A 20,107-nucleotide genomic window follows, 5' to 3' on the forward strand; every position below is an offset into this window, starting at 1 on the left:
CAGCAGCTCACTCTAATTTAAAAAAAAATCAGATTCAATCAAGTACTCTAATATTTTGTTTGGGTTCAATGTTGGTGACAGAAAATGTACACTGGACCCAAATTTGATAAACCAAGGTAACATCAAACTCAATACTTTCACTAGATATCAAACCCATACCAGAAACTTGAAATAGTTAGAAGTGCACACTTTGTAATTAGCGTGTGCTGTAGCTGTGTCATAGGAGGTTACTGTATGTAACACACAGATATGTAACCTTGAAATACATACATGATTGATAGCCTTGCAAATAGGAAGTTTATAATTCTTTGGTGGCTCAGTTGCTAAAATGGTTGAGAATTGGTTTTATACAGAAGTTCAGTGCATACTGATACATACATTTTTATTACAAATTAATGTAAAATATCCTGTACATTTTAAAGTTGCAGTGATCTGTTGCAAAAGCTTTTGGTTAACTTAAAAAGTGAAGATTTTATTTTAGTTTGCATAATTATCTTGTCCAGATAACTATGAAGAAATAAATCCCCCAATTCCAACTGTCACCAGAGATCATCCTTCAGAGTGGAAGACAGGATGGATCCAAGTAAAGGCCTGCTACCCAACCTGGACCTGACGACGCGTCAGGTTCGGGTCGGGTCCGGTTGCACCTCCGGATCTGGCATTCGAACTCAGGTCGGGCCAGGTTGGATACACTCTATCACAGGTAAGTGGCTCCAATGTTAATTTAATTTTTGGACTAGAAAGGTGGTTTTGTTAGTTATTTTAAGTTTGTGCAGATCAGCAACAGTGAAAACCAGAAGGCAAGTTAACTGCTGGTCGGGTCGGGGGTGGGAAAAAAAAGGAAGGATTCGGGCCGGGTCGGATGTGGTTCTTCCAATGGTATTGCCAACATCAACATATTATAACTGACTGACATCAGGTGCACTTCTGTAGGTGCGACTAGTCTTGGTAGGCCTCTTCTGCCTTTCTCTTCGCATTTGATCAAAAACAGGCACATCTTTTCCACTGAGAGCTATTGAGGTAAAATACTGGTCAATGCTCAGGCTGGGAATGGAAACGTAGATACTGTGGTTCAGAGTCCAACACAGGAACTGCTGGGCAGTTACTCCACTCTTTAAATCTTTCTACATTTCATCAAGATGTAGATATTTAAAAAGCAAAGGCATCTTTACTCTTTGTAGTGGAAGCATCTCGTTTATGAAACCCACCATTCAGCAATGGCCCAGGCTGTAAAGCAGCCAGCAACTTATTGAAATAAATGGGTTACCATCAGCATTATGACTGTAAAACCTATGCCAATATGTCACACTTTACAAAACAGGCACACACAGTCATTTTGAAGTATACTTCTACCCAGAAAGACTTTTTTCAAACAAAATGTTTTAATTTCAAAACATTATGGATAATTAACTCAGAAATCTTTTTCCCCACTGTTAACTTTTCTACCAATTACATCTTTGGCATTTTTATTCCCTTAGTATTGTACTTCATAGGTTTTTTTTGTTTCTGTACAAAAACAAACCACAGTCCCAAAAGGAAAATGATATATACAAATCACTGAAGTTGTATTAATGCACGACAGTTAACAACTAACAGAGCAACTTGGAAATGGATTAACATACAAATTCTTAATATTTTTCAGCATATGATCTTTACATACTAATTTGAAGGTTATTTTATGGGTGTCTGCAAGTTGTCAAAGCAAACCATATTCCTACAAAAAGATACTTCAACTGTCAGCAGGATCCAATTTGACTTTTTATATTTAATACAGTATAGCATAATTGCAATTAAAATTCCAACTCCCAGTATCACTTTAAATATTCAGCAACATCACGCATGCTTAATTCATCCAATCTACCTAATACAATTGGAAACAATTCAATTGTCTGACTCAGACAAAAATGGACAAAGTTTTGACATTGAGCTACGATGAAACAATCTCTCTCCCCAACCTCCATTGAAACACACACAGAGAATCTGAGATTCCTGTGACTATCATGCCTTTCACAATTACTTTAAATTAGCAGCATAATTTCTCACTCCCTTGTGCAAACTTTGAACCTACAGTTTATGGGCCCTTTTCAAATATACTTGTCGAATAAGTTCTCTCACTGGAACAGCAGAGACACCAGCCTGTCAGGCTGCATATGTAGTGATCAGATTTCAATTTTCTTTGTCACATGTAGATTTAGCTAAGAGATTTTGCAGCTGTTTCGATTGCAGCTCTGTGTTGGGCTTTGGGAAGGACGAATGATCTTGGATTTTTTCACACTGCTTTGTTTGCGACCATTAGCTGTGAGAGAGTAGGAACGTCCATGCATCATCCTGGCATTCAGTCCATTGGCCATAGAGAAAGACTTGAGGTGACTCTTTAAGGTAACAGGAAGGGGCAGTTTGTCCACTAGATGTACAGGTGTGCATGAAACAATGGCTCGGCAGCAGAGATCCTGTAGGCTTAGTACTGCAAAGAAAACAATACATCAGTTATAAAAAAAAAACTTATCTAGGAATAGTACAATAGGCCTCAAAGAACAGCCAAGAATATGTTGTGCCAATAGCAAAAAATTACTAATTTATTGGAAGAGACAGAATGTCATAATATAGTCATAGGTAGTGCAATCATTGATATAACAAATAATAGAACAAAGATGAAAAGATTTACAATTGAAAATTGCCAAATTCTTATTTACAATTGTGTTGGAAACATTGCTGCTGAGCAATTCTCCCAAATTGCAGCCTTGCCCCAATTTCTCAAGCAATGTGTCCTAAAAACCCACTATCATCTTTATCACTGAATGTGACCCAAAAGACAGCAGGATGAGAAATCAAGTCTTCAAATTGGGTGGAATGTTTAGTTTAGTTTAGAGATACAGCACTGAAACAGGCCCTTCGGCCCACCGAGTCTGTGCCGACCATCAACCACCCATTTATACTAATCCTACACTAATCCCATATTCCTACTACGTCCCCACCTGTCTCTATATTTCCCTACCACCTACCTATACTCGGGGCAATTTTATAATGGCCAATTTACCTATCAACCTGCAAGTCTTTGGCATGTGGGAGGAAACCAGAGCGCCCGGAGGAAACCCACGCAGACACAGGGAGAACTTGCAAACTCCACACAGGCAGTACCCAGAATTGAACCCGGGTCGCTGGAGCTGTGAGGCTGCGGTGCTAACCACTGCGCCGCCCTAACTATATGTCCTAACTATATGAACATCTACCATAAAATAGAAAACATATGTTTCAGGAGGATAATTCTCGTCTGGAGAGTTAACTGCAAAACTGCTATGGTTTAAAACAGGAATTGCTGTAAAACTGAGATAGAATGTTGTGAGTTCCGGAGAAGGGTCACTGACCCGAAACGTTAACTCTGCTTCTCTTTCCACAGATGCTGCCAGACCTGCTGAGTGGTTCCAGCATCCGCAGTATTTTGCTTTTATTTTAGAATGTTGTGTAGTTCATGAGGACATCCACCAGATGGTAGCAGTATACTGTGCATTCCAAAGCTTGGTTTCCCATCTAGTACAGCAGGCACTTAATCTGTCATTTTGGACTGATTTGACAGGGTAGTTGATGGCACAATATTCTCTACCCTGCAGCAGGCCATTTACATAGACTTTCAACAATTCATGCCACATTTATCAAGACTAAACATGTTTGAGTAAATCAGATAGAAAATAAATTTCTGGACAACTTAACCCTCAAACTGCTGCACTGCCAACAAGTTTGTTAATAACATAGACAATATGTTCTTATATCCCCCACATGGGGAAGGGTTTGTTCACTAAAATCTGTTACAATGCCTTCTGAATGAATCCCATGACTTTTGTATATTACAGATCAATAAACTTGTGACAGACTTTCCAAAGAGTACTCAGTCTACCCAAATGGTTAAATGGCTGTGACAAAAATATCATTTTAAAAATCACGATTTTCATATATAGAGTCATAGTCGTACAGCATAGAAACAGGCCCTTCAGCCCACCGCGTCCATGCCGACCATAATGCCTATCTATACTAATCCCACCTACCTGCATTAGTTCCATATCCCTCGATGCCTTGCTCATTCAAGTACCTGTCCAGATGCCTCTTAAATGTACTGTAAACTAACAATTCACTACACACTAACCAGTAAACAGAAGTAATTTAAGATGTGAACAACTTAACTTTTCTTCAGAGTTTTTAAAATGAAAAGTATAATGTGTTAGGTCTTGTAGAAGTGAAGGGAAGCAAAGGAGCAACAAGCATAAAAAGGAGCAAAGATTGGGAGGGGGTGAGGGACAGGAGGAGGGGTGGGGGGGGGGGCGGAGGAAAGAGTCAAGGTGGAGTGATTTTGAGAATTACAAAAGGCACAAAACTGAAAGAATGGAGGAAATTGGAATGGGGAGATATCCAGTGCTGGAGGGACAAAAGAAATGTCCATGACTGTGGAAAAGGAAGGCAAAAATGCATGAGGAAGGGATCTTAACTGTGGTCTTTTTAAGTTTGTGGAGAACAAAAGCCAGTAAGAACCGCTTTGAATAAGTCTTGCCTCAAGGTGATAAAGATACAGATTAGTGAGGAAGGGCTGGTGGGGTAGAGGTAGGCAATCTTAGAGATGTGAAAGAATGCATTCTTGGCAACAGCTTGGAAGTGGGAAAAAAAACTCTGATTTCAAGGATCTGCCATTTTAGAGATTTAGCCTGAGATGACAGCCAAGGAAGTTGATGGGGTTGAGGTCAAAGGCTTATAGGAACAGGAGTAGGCCATTCAGCCCATCGACCCTGCTCTGCCATTCAATATGACCATGGCTGACCATCCACTTCAATGCCTTTTTCCCCACACTATCCCCATATCCCTTTATATCATTGGTATTTAGAAATCTGTCAATCTCTACTTTAAATATACTCAATGACTGAGCTTCCACAGCCTCTGCAGTAGAGAATTCCAAAGATTCACAACCCTCTGAGTAAAGAAATTTCTCCTCATCTCGGTCCTAAGTGGCTTCCCCCTTATTTTGAAATTGTGTCCCCTGGTTTTAGACTCCCCAACCAGGGGAAACATCTTAGCTGCATCTACCCTGTCTATCCCTTTAAGTATTTTGTAGGTTTCAATAAGATCACCTCTCATTCTTCAAAACTCTAGAGAATACAGGCCCAGTTTCTCCAATCTCTCTTCATAGGACAGTCTCGCCATCCCAGGTACAAGTCGGGTGAACCTTCGTTGCACTCCATCTAAGACAATAATATCCTTCCAAGGTAAGGGGACCAAACTGCACACAGTATTCCAGGTGCGATCTAACCAAGATTCTACACAATTGAAGCTACTCCTGTCCTCAAAACCTCTTGCAATAAAGGCTAACATACCGTTAGCGTTCCTAATTACTTGCTGCACCAGCATGTTAGCTTTCAGTGACTTATTAATGAGGACACCTGGGTCCCTTTGTATATCTACACTTTCTAATCTCTTACCATAAGAAATACTCTACACATCTATTCCTGCCAAAGTGGATAGCCTCACATTTTTCCACATTATATTCCATTTGCTATGTTCTTGCACACTCGCTAAGTCTGTCCAAATCCCCTTGAAACCACTTTGCATCTTTCTCACAACACAGATTTCCACCTAGTTTTGTATCATCCACAAACTTGAAAATATTACATTTGACCCCCACATCCAAATCATTGATACATATTGTGAACAGCTGGGCCTTGCAGTACCCCACTAGTCATGGCCTGCCAGTGTGAGTGAGGCTCGTTTATTCCTACTGTCTGTTCTCTGTCTGTTAACCAATCCATAATCCATGCCAGTATATTACCTTCTATCCCATGTGCTTTAATTTTACTAACCAACCTCCTGTGGGGGACTTTATCAAAAACCTTCTGAAAATCCAAGTATACTATGTCCACTGACTCCCAGTTATCAATTCCATTAGTAACATCCTCAAAAAACTCCAACAGGTTAGTCAAACATGATTTCCCATTCATAAATCCATGTTGACTCTGCCAATTCCTCAGGTCATTATTATCCAAGTGTCCACTTATCACATCCTTTAGAATAGATTCTAGCATTTTCCCTACTACTGACGAAAGGCTAACAGGTCTGTAGTTCCCCGTTTTCTCTCTCCCTCCCTTCTTAAATAGTGGGGTGACATTTGCTACCTTCCAATCTGCAGGAACCATTTTAGAATCTATAGAATTTTGGAAGATGATCACCAATGCATCCAGTATCTCAGTAGCAACCTCTTTCAACACTCTGGGATGTAGAATATCAGATCCCGGGGTTATCAACCTTTAGTCCCATTAATTTTTCCAATACAAGCTTCTTACTAATACTAATTTCCTTCAATTTCCCATTCTCCCTAGTCCCTTGGATCTCTAATTCTGGGAGATTTCTTGCATCTTCCTCAGTGAAGACACAAAGTAATCATTTAGCTTCTCTGCCATTTCTCTATTCCCCATTATAAATTTTCCTGACTCTGCCTGTAATGGACCCACATTTGTCTTAGCCAAATGTTTCCTTTTTACGCACCTATAGAAGCTTTTACAGTCATTTTCCTGTTTTTTTTTTTACTAGTTTACATTCATATTCTATTCTCCCTTTCTTTATCTATTTCTTGATTCTCCTTTGCTGTATTCAAAAATCCTCCTAATCCTCAGGTTTACTACTATTTCTGGACTTTATAGGCCTTTTCCTTTAATCTTATACAATCGTTAACTTCCTTTGTTAGCCATGGTTGACTGACTTTTCTTTTTGGGTTTCTGTGCCTTGAAGGAATGTAAAGGTTCTGTAAACTATGTAATAATTCTTTAAAGACTATCCATTGCCTATGTACTGTCATACCTTTTAATGTATTTTCCAATCCACTTCAGCCAATTTGCTCCTCATACCTTCATAATTTTCTTGGTTCAAATTTAACACCCTGGCTTCAGATTGAACTATCTCACTTTCAAACATAATGTAAAATTCTATCATATGAAGCTCACTCATCCCTAAACGTTCTTTTACAAGATTATTAATTAGTCCTTTCGAATTACATAATGCTAGATCATAAATAGCCAGTTCTCTAGTTAGTTCAACATACTACTCTAGAAAGCCATCCCTAACACACTCCAGAAACTCACCCTCCAAAGCATTAGCACTCATTAGATTTACCCAGTCTATATGCAAATTGAAGTCACCCATGATTACTGTATTACCTATGCTACATGCTTCTCTAAGCTCCTCACTAATGCCATGCCCCACACTACCACTACTATTTGGTGGCCTATAAACAACTCCTGCCAATCTTTGCTGCCCCTTGCTGTTTCTTAGCTCCACCCAGATTCCACATTTTGCACTTCCGATCTGAGATCCTCCCTGACCGATCCCATCCCTCATTATCAGTACAACACCACCTCCTTTTCCTTTTTGCCGATCCTTCCTAAATGTTGAGTATCCTTGAATATTCAGTTCCCAATCGTGGTCACCGTGTAGCCACGTTTCCGTAATGGCAATTACAGCACACCCATTTACCTCTATTTGTGCCTTTAAATTATCTACCTTGTTACGAATGCAATGTGCATTCAGGTTGACTGCCCTTAACCTTGTCTTTTTGACATTATTCTGCATTCTCTGCCTAGTTGATACTCGCCTTTGCTTTGCCTGCCTTCTAATTTTGCTTGCTACTTTTAGACTTCCTGTTACCAGCTTTACTTCCTTCCAATTTGAGCTACCCGTCAGGTTCCCAGCCCACTGACAAGCTAGTTTAAACCCTCCCGAACAGCACTAAGGGAGGCGGTGGTGTAGTGGTATTGTCACTGGACGAGTAACCCAAAGACCCAGGGTATTGCTCTGGGGACATGGGTTCAAATCCCACCACAGCAGAAGGTGGAATTTGAATTCAATTAATAAATCTGGATTAAAAGCTAGTCCAATGCTGGCCATGGTCAATTGTTGTAAAAACCCATCTGGTTAACTAATGTCCTTGACGGAAGGAAATCTGCAGTCCTTACCTGGTCTGGCCTACATGTGACTCCAAACCCATAACAATGTGGTTGTCTCTTGCACGCCCTCTGAAATGGCCTAGCAAGGTACTCAGTTGTATCTAACCGCTACGAAGTCAATAAAAAAAGAATGAAATTGGACGGACCACCCGACATCGACTTAGGCACCAGAACAACAACATCAAACCCAGCCCTGTCGACCCTGCAAGGTCCTCCTTACTAACTTCTGGGCGCTTGTGTCAAAGTTGGGAGAGCTGTCCCACAGACTAGTCAAGCAACAGCCTGACAGTCATACTCACGAAATCATACCTGACAGACAATGTCCCAGACACCATCACCACCGGGTATGTCCTGTCCCACCGGCAGGGCAGACTCAGCAGAGGTAGCGGCACAGAGGTATACAGCAGGGAGGGAGTTGCCCTTGGAGTCCTCAACATAGACTGCAGACCCCATGAAGTCTCATGGCATCAGGTCAAACATGGACAAGGAAACCTCCTGCTGCTTACCACCTACCGCCTTCCCTCAGCTGACGAGTCAGTACTCTTCCATGTTGAACAGCATGTGCAGGAAGCACTGAGGGTGGGAAGAGCACAGAATGTACTCTGGGTGGGGGACTTCAATGTCCATCACCAAAAGTAGCTTGATAGCACCACTACTGACCGAGCTGGCCGAGTCCGAAAGGACATAGCTGCTAGACTGGGTTTTTTAAAAAATTCAATTATGGAATGTGGGCGTCGCTGGCCAGGCCAGCATTTATTGCCCATCCCTAACTGCCCTTGAGAAGGTGGTGGTGAGCTGCCTTCTTGAACCACTGCAGTCCATGTTGGGTAGGTACACCCACAGTGCTGTTAGGAAGGGAGTTCCAGGATTTTGACCCAGCGACAGTGAAGGAGCGGCGATATAGTTCCAGGTCAGGATGGTGTGTGACTTGGAGGGGAACTTGCAGGTGGTGGTGTTCCCATGCATTTGCTGCCCTTGTCCTTCTAGTTGGTAGAGGTCGCGGGTTTGGAACCACCTGCAGCATACCCAGTCTAGCAGATATGTCTGTCAGGTATGATTCCGTGAGTATGACTATGTCAGGCTGTTGCTTGACTAGTCTGTGGGACAGCTCTCCCAACTTTGACACAAGCCCCCAGATGTTAGCAAGGAGGACTTTGCAGGGTCGACAGGGCTGGGTTTGACGTTGTCATTTCTGGTGCCTAGGTCGATGCCGGGTGGTCCGTCCGGTTTCATTCCTTTTTATTGACTTCAGAGCGGTTAGCTACAACTGAGTGGCTTGCTAGGCCATTTCAGAGGGCATTTAAGAGTCAACCACACTGTTGCGGGTCTGGAGTCACATGCAGGCCAGACCAGGTAAGGACAGCAGATTTCCTTCCCTAAAGGACATTAGTGAACCAGATGGGTTTTTACAACAATCGACAATGGTTTCATGGCCATCATTAGACTAGCTTTTTAATTCCAGATGAAGCAGGTGGTGAGGGAACCAACAAGAGGGAAAAACATACTTGACCCCGTCCTCACCAATCTGCCTGCCGCAGATACACCTGTCCATGACAGTATTGTTAGGAGTGACCACCGCACAGTCCTTGTGGAGATGAAGTCCCGCCTTCACATTGAGGACACCCTCCATCGTGTTGTGTGGCACTACCACCATACTAAATGGGATAGATTTCGAACAGATCTAGCAATGCAAAACTGAGCATACATGAGGCGCTGTGGGCCATCAGCAGCAGCAGAATAGTACTCAGCCACAATCTGTAACCTCATGGCCCGGCATATCCCCCACTCTACCATTACTCTACTCTATCGTAAGGGGTGCAGATAGGCGTTTCTGTGGCCACAAACAAGACTCCAGGATGGTATGTTGCCTCCCTGGTGCTAGGGTCAAGGATGTCTCGGATCGGCTGCAGGACATTCTGAAAGGGGAGGGTGAGCAGTCAGAGGTCGTGGTCCATATTGGTACTAACGACATAGGCAGGAAGAGAGATAAGGTCCTGCAAAGTGAATATAGGGAGTTAGGCAGAAGGTTAAAAAGCAGGACCTCCAGGGTTGTAATCTCAGGATTACTCCCTGTGCCACAGGCTAGTGAGGGTAGGAATAGGAGAATTAGACAAATGAATGCGTGGCTGAAGAACTGGTGTTGGCGGGAGGGCTTCAGCTACTTGGATCATTGGGATTTCTTCTGGTGCAGAGGTGACCTGTACAAGAAGGACGTGTTGCATCTAAACTGGAGGGGGACCAATATCCTTGCGGGGAGGTTTGCTATTAATACTCGGCAGGGTTTAAGCTAGTCTTGAAGGGGGGTGGGACCCAAAGTACTAGTCCCTCCAATGAGATAGCTGAGGCAAATGTAGAGGTTAAAGCAAGTCCAGTAGACAGGCCGGGCAGGGGCAGAACAGGGAGCGTGGAAGGTCTGGTAGGTTAAACTGCATTTACTTTAATGCAAGAAGGCTTACAGGTAAGGCAGATGAACTCAGAACATGGATCGGTATATGGGATTGTGATGTTATAGCTATTACAGAAATGTGGTTGAGGGGTGGGCAGGACTGGCAGCTCAATGTTCTGGGGTACCGATCCTTCCGGCGTGACAGAGGTGGAGGTAAGAGAAGAGGGGGAGTTGCACTATTGATTACGGAGGACATCACGGCAATACTTAGCGAGGATATCACGGGGGGAATGTCCAGCGAGGCCATATGGGTAGAACTTAGAAATAAGAAAGGGGTGATCACTTTGATGGGATTATCCTATAGGCCCCCCAATAGTCAGAGGGAAGTGTAGGATCATATATGTAGGGAAATCACAGATAGGTGTAGGAATTATAGGGTTGTAATAGTAGGTAATTTTAACTTCCCTAATATTGACTGGGACTGCTTTAGTGCTAAGGGATCAGATGGGGAAGAATTTGTTAAGTGTGTCCAGGATAGTTTTCTGAATCAGTATGTGGATGGCCCTACTAGAGAAGGGGCTACACTCGATCTCTTCTCAGGAAATGAGAATGGGCAGGTGGTTGATGGGTCAGCGGGGGAGCACTTTGGGACCAGTGACCATAACTCTATTAGCTTCAAGATAGTTATGGAAAAGGATAGGACTGGTCCTCAGGTTGAAGTCCTAAATTGGGGGGAGGCTAATTTCGATGGCATCAGACAGGAACTCTCAAAAGTTGAATGGACAAGGCTGTTTACAGGTAAAGGGACGTCTGGCAAGTGGGAAACAGGAAGAGTTCAGGGCTGGCATGTTCCTGTTAGATGGAAGGGCAAGGCTGTCAAGTTGAGGGAACCTTGGTTAACAAGATATTGCGGGTCTGGTCAGGACAAAGAAGGAGGCATATGTCAGGTATAGGCAGCTGGGATCGAGCGAGTCCCTCGAGGAGTATAGGGATGTAGGACTACACTTAAGAAGGAAATTAGGAGGGCAAAAAGGGGCCATGAGATTTCCCTGGCAGATAAGATAAAGGAGAATCCTAAAAGATTCTATAAGTATATTAGAGTAAAAGGGTAGCTAGGGAAAGAGTAGGTCCCCTGAAGGATCAGTGTGGCCATCTATGTGTGGAGCCACGGGAAATGGGCGAGGTCTGAAAGGAATATCTCTCGTCCGTATTTACCGTGGAAAGGTCATAGAAGCTAGTGAGTCCAAGGGAGGGAACACTGATATCCTAGAGCATATCAACATTACAAAGGAGGAGGTGTTGAAGGTTTTGAAGCGCATTAAGGTGGATAAATCCCCAGGACCTGACCAGGTGTATCCCAGGATGCAATGGGAAGCAAGGGAGGAGATTGCCGGAGCCCTGGCAGAGATTTTTGTATCATCGTTAGCCACGGGTGAGGTACCGGAGGATAGCTAATGTTGTGCCTTTATTTAAGAAGGGCAGCAGGGATAAGCCAGGGAACAACAGGCCGGTGAGCCTTACATCAGTGGTGGGAAAGTTATTGGAAGGGTTCTGAGAGACAGGATTTATATGCATCTGGAAAGGCATGGTCTGATTAAGGATAGTCAACATGGCTTTGTGCGGGGGAAATCATGTCTCATGAATTTGATTGAGTTTTTCGAGGAGGTGACCAAGAGGATTGACGAGGGAAGGGCGATGGATATTGTCCACATGGACTTTAGCAAGGCCTTTGACAAGGTCCCGCATGGTAGGCTGGTCCAGAGGTTCGAACACATGGGATCCAGGGTGAGCTAGCAAATTGGATACAAAATCGGCTTGCTGATAGGAGGCAGAGGGTGGTAGTGGAGCGTTGTTTTTCAGATTGAAGGCCGGTGACCAGTGGTGTGCCGCAGGGATCAGTGCTGGGCCCTCTGTTGTTTGTCATACATATTAATGACTTGGATGTGAATCTAAGGGGCATTATTAGTAAGTTTGCAGATGACACCAAAACTGGTGGTGTAGTGACTGCAACAACTACCGTGGAATCTCCCTGCTCAGCATAGAGGGGAAAGTCTTCGCTCGAGTCACTTTAAACAGGCTCCAGAAGCTGGCTGAGTGTGTCTCCCCTGAGGCCCAGTGTGGCTTTCGAGCAGAGAGATCCACCACCGACATGCTGTTCTCCCTTCGCCAGCTACAGGAGAAATGCCATGAACAACAGATGCCCCTCTACGTTGCTTTCATTGATCTCACCAAAGCCTTTGACCTCGTCAGCAGACGTGGTCTCTTCAGACTACTAAAAAAGATCGGATGTCCACCAAATCTACTAAGTATCATCACCTCATTCCATGACAATATGAAAGGCACAATTCAGCATAGCGGCGCCTCAACAGACCCCTTTCCTATCCTGAGTGGCGTGAAACAGGGCTGTGTTCTTGCACCTACACTGTTTGGGATCTTCTTCTCCCTGCTGCTCTCACATGCATTCATGTCTTCAGAAGGAATTTTCCTCCACACAAGATCAGATAGCAGGTTGTTCAACCTTGCCCGTCTAAGAGTGAAGTCCAAAGTATGGAAAGTCCTCATCAGGGAACTCCTCTTTGCTGACGATGCTGCATTAACACCTCACACTGAAGAGTGTCTGCAGAGTCTCATCAACAGGACTGCAGCTGCCTGCAACGAATTTGGCCGAACCATCAGCCTCAAGAAAACGAACATCATGGGACAGGACGTCAGAAATGCTCCATCCATCAATATCGGTGACCACACTCTGGAAGTGGTTCAAGAGTTCACCTACCTAGGCTCAACTACCACCAGTAACCTGTCTCTCGATGCAGAAATCAACAAGCGCGTGGGAAAGGCTTCCACTGCTATGTCCAGACTGGCCAAGAGAGTGTGGGAAAATGGCGCACAGACACGGAACACAAACGTCCGAGTGTATCAAGCCTGTGTCCTCAGTACCTTGCTCTACAGCAACGAGGCCTGGACAACGTATGTCAGCCAAGAGCGACGTCTCAATTCATTCCATCTTCGCTGCCTCCGGAAAATCCTTGGCACCAGGTGGCAGGACCGTATCTCCAACACAGAAGTCCTTGAGGCGGCCAACATCCCCAGCATATACACCCAACTGAGCCAGCAGCGCTTGAGATGGCTTGGCCATGTGAGCCGCATGGAAGATGGCAGGATCCCCAAAGACACATTGGACAGCGAGCTCGTCACTGGTATCAGACCCCACAGCCGTCCATATTTCCGCTTTAAAGACGTCTGCAAACGCGACATGAAGTCCTGTGACATTGATCACAAGTCGTGGGAGTCAGTTGCCAGTGATCGCCAGAGCTGGCGGGCAGCCATAAAGACGGGGCTAAAGTGTGGCGAGTCGAAGAGACTTAGCAGTTGGCAGGAAAAAAAGACAGAAGCGCATGGGGAGAGCCAACTGTGTAACAGCCCCGACAACCAATTTTATCTGCAGCACCTGTGGAAGAGTCTGTCATTCTAGAATTGGCCTTTATAGCCACTCCAGGCACTGCTTCACAAACCACTGACCACCTCCAGGTGCTCACACATTGTCTCTCGAGACAAGGAGGCCAAAGAAGAAGAAGTGGACAGTGAAGAAGGTTGTCTCAGGTTACAACAGGATATAGATCAACAGGGAAAGTGGGCAAGGGAGTGGCAAATGGAATTTAACGCAGACAAGTGTGAAGTGATGCATTTTGGGAAGTTAAACCAGGGCAGGACATGTACAGTGAATGGCAAGGCCCTGGGGAGTGTTCTTGAGCAGAGAGACCTTGGGGTGCAAGTACATAGTTCCCTGAAAGTGGTAACACAGGTAGACAGGGTGGTGAAGAAGGCGTATGGCATGCTTGCCTTCATCGGCTGAGGCATTGAGTACGAGAGTTGGGACGTCATGTTACATAACGTTGGTTAGGCCACATTTGGAGTACTGTGTGAAGTTCTCGTCGCCGCACGACAGGAAAGATGTGATTAAGCTAGAGAGGGTGCAGAAAAGATTCACAAGGATGTTGCCTGGTTTGGAGGGTTTGAGTTATAAAGAGAGATTGGATCGGCTGGGTCTGTTTTCCCTGGAGCGAAGGAGGCTGAGAGAGGATATGATAGAGGTATATAAAATTATAAGAGGCATAGATAGGGTAGATAGTCGGAGTCTGTTTCCAATGGTAGGGGTGACTAAAACTGGAGGGCATCGATTTAAGGTGAGAGGGAGGAGGTTCAAAGGGGTAAATTTTTCACAGAAAGAATAGTGGGTATTTGGAATGAGCTGCCTGAGGAGGTGGTGAGGCAGGAACAGTAACGACATTTAAGTGGCATCTGGACAGGTACTTGAATGAGCAAGGCATAAAGGGATATGGAATTAACGCAGGCAGGTGGGATTAGTATAGATCGGCACTATGGTCGGCATGGACGCGGTGGGCCGAACGGCCTGTTTCTATGCTGTACGACTCTATGACTCCATTACCATCAAGCTTGGAGACCAACCCTGGTTTAATGAAGAGTGCAGGAGCAGCACCAGGCATATCTCAAAATGAGGTGTCAACCTGGTGAAGCTGCAACACAGGACAGCATGCAATAGCCAGAGCTAAGCGATCCCATAACCAACGGATCAGATCTGAGCTCTGCAGTCCTGCCTCATCCAGCCGTGAATGGCGGTGAACAATTAAACAACTAACTGGAGGATGTGGCTGCACAAATATCCCCATCCTCAATGATGGGGGAGCCCAGCACAGATAAGTCTGAAGCATTTGCAACTATCTTCAGCCAGAAGTTCCAGATGATCCATCTCGGCCTCCTCCTGAAGTCCCCAGCATCACAGATGCCAGACATCAGCCAATTCGATTCACTCCGCATGATATCAAGAAACGACTGAAGGCACTGGATACTGCAAAGGCTAGGGCCCTGACAATATTCCGGCAATAGTACTGAAGACCTGTGCTCCAGAACTTGCCACACCCCTAGCCAAGCTGTTCCAGTACAGCTACAACACTGGCATCAACCCGGCAATGTGGAAAATTGCCCAGGTATGACCTGTACATAAAAAGCAGGACAAGTCCAACCCAGCCAATTACCGCCCCATCAGTCTCCTCTCAATCATCAGTAAAGTGATGGACGGGGTCATCAACAGTGCCATCATGCGGCACTTGCTTAGCAATAACCTGCTCAGTGACACTCAGTTTGGGTTCTGCCAGGGCCAGTCAGCTCCTGACCTCATTACAGCCTTGGTTCAAACATGGACAAAAGAGTTGAACTCATAGGTGAGGTGAGAGTAACTGCCCTTGACATCAAGGCAGCATTTGACAGAGTATAGCATCAAGGAGGGGGGAAAACTCTCCACTGGTTAGTCATACCTAGCACAAAGGAAGATGATTGTGGTTGTTGGAGGTCAATTATCTGAGCTCCAGGACATCACTGCAGGAGTTCCTCACGGTAGTGTCCTAGGCCCAACCATCTTCAGCTGCTTCATCAATGACCTTCCTTCAATCACAAGGTCAGAAGTGGGGATGTTTGATGATGATTGCAGAATATTCAGCACCATTCGCAACTCCTCAGATACTGAAGCAGTCCATGCAGAAATGCAGCAAGACTTGGACAATATCCAGGCTTGGGTGACAAGTGGCAAGTAACATTCGCACCACATAAGTGCCAGGCAATGACCATCTCCAACAAGAATCTAACCATCTCCCCTTGACATTCAATGGCATTACCATCACTGAATCCCCCACTATCAACATCCTTGGGGCTACCATTAACCAGAAACTGAACTGGAGTAGCCATATAAATACCGTGGCTACAAGAGCAGGTCAGAGGCTGGGAATCCTGCGGTGAGTAACTAACCTCCAGACTCCCCACAGCCTGTCCACCATCTACAAGGCACAAGTCAGGAGTGTGATGGAATACTCTCCACTTGCCTGGATGGGTGCTGCTCCAACAACACTCAAGAAGCTCAAGAAACTCAACACCATCCAGGATAAAGAAGCCCGCTTGATTGGCACCCCATCCACAAACATTCACTCCCTCCACCACCAATGCACAGTGGCAGCAGTGTGTACCATCTACAAGATGCACTGCAGCAAATCACCAAGGCTCCATAGATAGCATCTTCCAAACCCACGACCTCTACCAACAAGAAGGACAAGGGCAGCAAATGCATGGGAACACCACCACCTGCAAGTTCCCCTCCAAGTCACACACCATCCTGACTTGGAACTGCATCGCCGTTCCTTCACTGTCGCTGGGTCAAAATCCTGGAACTCCCTTCCTAACAGCACTGTGGGTGTACCTACCCCACATGGACTTCAGCGGTTCAAGAAAGCAGCTCACCACCACCTTCTCAAGGGCAATTAGGGATGGGCAATAAATGCTGGCCTGGCCAGCGCCACCCACATTCCATGAATGAATAAAAAAAACTAGCAAATCTCTCTGAGGATATTAGTCCCAATCTTGTTAAGATGTCGCCCATTCATCTTGTATAGTACCCACCTGCCTCAGAACTGGTCCCAATGCCTCAGAAATCTGATGCCCTCCCTCCGACACCAGTTCTCCAGCCACATGTTCAATTGTTCAATCCTCCTATTCCTATGCTCACTAGCAAGTGGCCCTCGGAGTAATTCTGAGATTACTGCTCTTGAGGTCCTCCTTTGACTTTCCTTCCTAACTCCCTAAAATCCTCTTTCAGGACCTCATTCCTCTTCCTACCTATGTCATTGGTACCAATGTGTACCACAACCTCTGGCTTTTCACCCTCCCCCAGAAGAATGTCCTGCAGTCGCTCCGTGACATCTTGACCCTGGCACCAGGGGGGCAACACCTCATCCTTGAGTCACGTTTACTGCCGCAGAAACGCCTGTCTGATTCCCTATCGAATACCACATCACCAATGCCATTCCACTCGTCTTCCTCCCGTTCTGTGCAGCTGAGCCACCCATGGTGCCATGGTGTTCTTCTGGCTGCACTCCCCTGAGGAACCATTATTCTCCCCAGTATCCAAAGTGGAAAACCGATTAGCAAGCAGGATAGACTCAGGGGACTCCTACACTACCTGCCTGATTCTCTTAGACTGTCTGGCAGTCACCCATTCCCTCTTTGCTTACATGCTCCTAATCTCTGTGGTGTGACCACCTCCCTAAATGTACTATCCAGTAGACGTCCGCCTTGCAGATGCACAACAGTGACTGCAGCCGCCGCTCGAGTTCCAAAACTTGGAGCTCAAGCTTCTGCAGCCGGTGACACTTCCTGCAGATGTGTTTATCTAGGACACATGGTGGGTCCATGACTTCCTACATACTGCAGGACGTACATTCCACTTGGCCGAGCCGACCTGCCATTCCGTAAAACTATTTTTTACAGTTAGAATAAGTAGAATAACTTGTCAGTTACTCACCAATCCGCTTCCTCCACTGTACCGAAGTAAAAGCCAGCTACTGGAGGCTGGAAAAAGGTAGGAAAAAAAAAAAAAGGAGCAGCTCCCTCACTTACCAGACACCCACTTTACACTCTGTGCAGACAAAGCAACAATGAGGAAGCCCTGCTTTTATACTTTCTGAAAAACAACTGATTCAAGCTTCTGAAAACCAGTTTCAGCCAGCTACCTAAGTAACTAGCTGCAGCTGCTCCCAGAGAGCTTGTATAACCCTGTTTTAAGGCTGGAATAAAATTTAACTTCTCTTAACTTAAGGAGTAATTTTTAGTTAATTGCTAAATTGAAGAACAAACTAGACTTTAGATAGAAATTAACCCTTAAAACGACTTCTCACCAGACTCAGCAGCTCTAAGTATTGAAAGATGCCGAAGAAGAAATTTGGACTCAACTAGTTTTTAAAATGCTGATTATGCACACCACGGTTTATCCGTCACTCAACAGTTAATTTTGAATCATATATTTTTCCCTACTTGGAACTTCACCTTTATTATTATTTTCTGCTGAAATCCTGGTGTCTATTTCAGCATCAGAAATATTAGATTCAGGATATAACAAATCTTCACTTCAACTCTCCCATGCATCGCTATTTTTTTCAAAAAAAAAGGAGCACAGGAGATAGCTTGCAACATATGAATCAAGAGCCGACTTTGGCTGAAAATTATTTTCAGCCAGTCAAAAGAGGGTCTGTTGTACTTTGACACGATAGCACGATATACAGATCAAAAATGCCCCAAAAACCCAAAGAGCACGTTAGAACAAGCCTTTCAACACAAACTGAGCTGACCTGTGGAGGATAGGCATAGTCGGACAATAGATTGGTTGATTGTGTAAACTGCTGCAGAAGGTTGAGAAAAATATTGAGTGAGAGCTCTTCTTTCTTCTTTGGCCTCCTTATCTCGAGAGACAATGGGTAAGCGCCTGGAGGTGGTCAGTGGTGTGTGGAGCAGCGCCTGGAGTGGCTATGAAGGCCAATTCTAGAGTGACAGGATCTTCCACAGGTGCTGCAGAAAAATTTGTTTGTCGGGGCTGTTACACAGTTGGCTCTCCCCCTTGCGCTTTTGTCTTTTTTCCTGCCAACTGCTAAGTCTCTTCAACTCGCCACACTTGAGCCCCGCCTTTATGGCTGCCTGCCAGCTCTGGCGATCACTGGCAACTGACTCCCACGACTTGTGATCAATGTCACAGGACTTCATGTCGCGTTTGCAGACGTCTTTAAAGTGGAGACATGGACGGCCAGTGGGTCAGATACCAGTGGCGATCTCGCTGTACAATGTGTCTTTGGGGATCCTGCCATCTTCCATGCGGCTCACATGGCCAAGCAATCTCAAGCGCCGCTGACTCAGTAGTGTGTATAAGGGGATGTTGGCCGCCTCGAGGAGTTCTGTGTTGGAGATACGGTCCTGCCACCTGATGCCAAGTATTCTCCAGAGGCAGCGAAGATGGAATGAATTGAGACGTCGCTCTTGGCTGACATACGTTGTCCAGGCCTCGCTGCCATAGAGCAAGGTACTGAGGACACAGGCTTGATACACTCGGACTTTTGTGTTCCGTGTCAGTGCACCATTTTCCCACACTCTCTTGGCCAGTCTGGACATAGCCGTGGAAGCCTTTCCCATGCGCTTGTTGATTTCTGCATCTGGAGACAGGTTACTGGTGATAGTTGAGCCTAGGTAGGTGAACTCTTGAATCACTTCCAGAGCGTGGTCGCCAATATTGATAGATGGAGCATTTCTGACGTCCTGCCCCATGATGTTCGTTTTCTTGAGGCTGATGGTTAGGCCAAATTCATTGCAGGCAGCCGCAAACCTGTCGATGAGACTCTGCAGGCATTCTTCAGTGTGAGATGTTAAAGCAGCATCGTCAGCAAAGAGGAGTTCCCTGATGAGGACTTTCCGTACTTTGGACTTCGCTCTTAGACGGGCAAGGTTGAACAACCTGCCCCCTGATCTTGTGTGGAGCAAAATTCCTTCTTCAGAAGACTTGAACGCATGTGGAAGCAGCAGGGAGAAGAACATCCCAAAAAGTGTGGGTGCGAGAACACAGCCCTGTTTCACGCCACTCAGGATAGGAAAGGGGTCTGATGAGGTGCCGCCATGTTGAATTGTGCCTTTCGTATTGTCATGGAATGAGGTGATGATACTTAGTAGCTTTGGTGGACATCCAATCTTTTCTAGTAGTCTGAAGAGACCACGTCTGCTGACGAGGTCAAAGGCTTTGGTGAGATCAATGAAAGCAATGTAGAGGGGCATCTGTTGTTCGCGGCATTTCTCTTGTATCTGACGAAGGGAGAACAGCATGTCAACAGTCGATCTCTCTGCACGAAAGCCACACTGTGCCACAGGG

The 20,107-nt window shown here is 45.3% G+C and overlaps 1 protein-coding gene across 2 annotated transcripts in view; it reads right to left on the minus strand.

Moving 5' to 3' along the window:
• Nucleotides 1–1,363: 1,363 nt before the first annotated feature.
• Nucleotides 1,364–20,107, minus strand: part of LOC137384248 (ras-related protein Rab-40B) — a 164,334-nt gene continuing 145,590 nt past the window's right edge. For both annotated transcript variants that reach the window (XM_068057989.1, XM_068057988.1), the window contains one exon: nucleotides 1,364–2,464. In XM_068057989.1, the coding sequence (XP_067914090.1) occupies nucleotides 2,196–2,464 (269 nt within the window). In that variant the 3' untranslated portion in view covers nucleotides 1,364–2,195. The remainder of the gene's footprint in view (nucleotides 2,465–20,107) is intronic.

The sequence above is a fragment of the Heterodontus francisci genome, chromosome 26 (assembly GCF_036365525.1).
Source record: "Heterodontus francisci isolate sHetFra1 chromosome 26, sHetFra1.hap1, whole genome shotgun sequence".
Classification (NCBI taxonomy): domain Eukaryota; kingdom Metazoa; phylum Chordata; class Chondrichthyes; order Heterodontiformes; family Heterodontidae; genus Heterodontus; species Heterodontus francisci.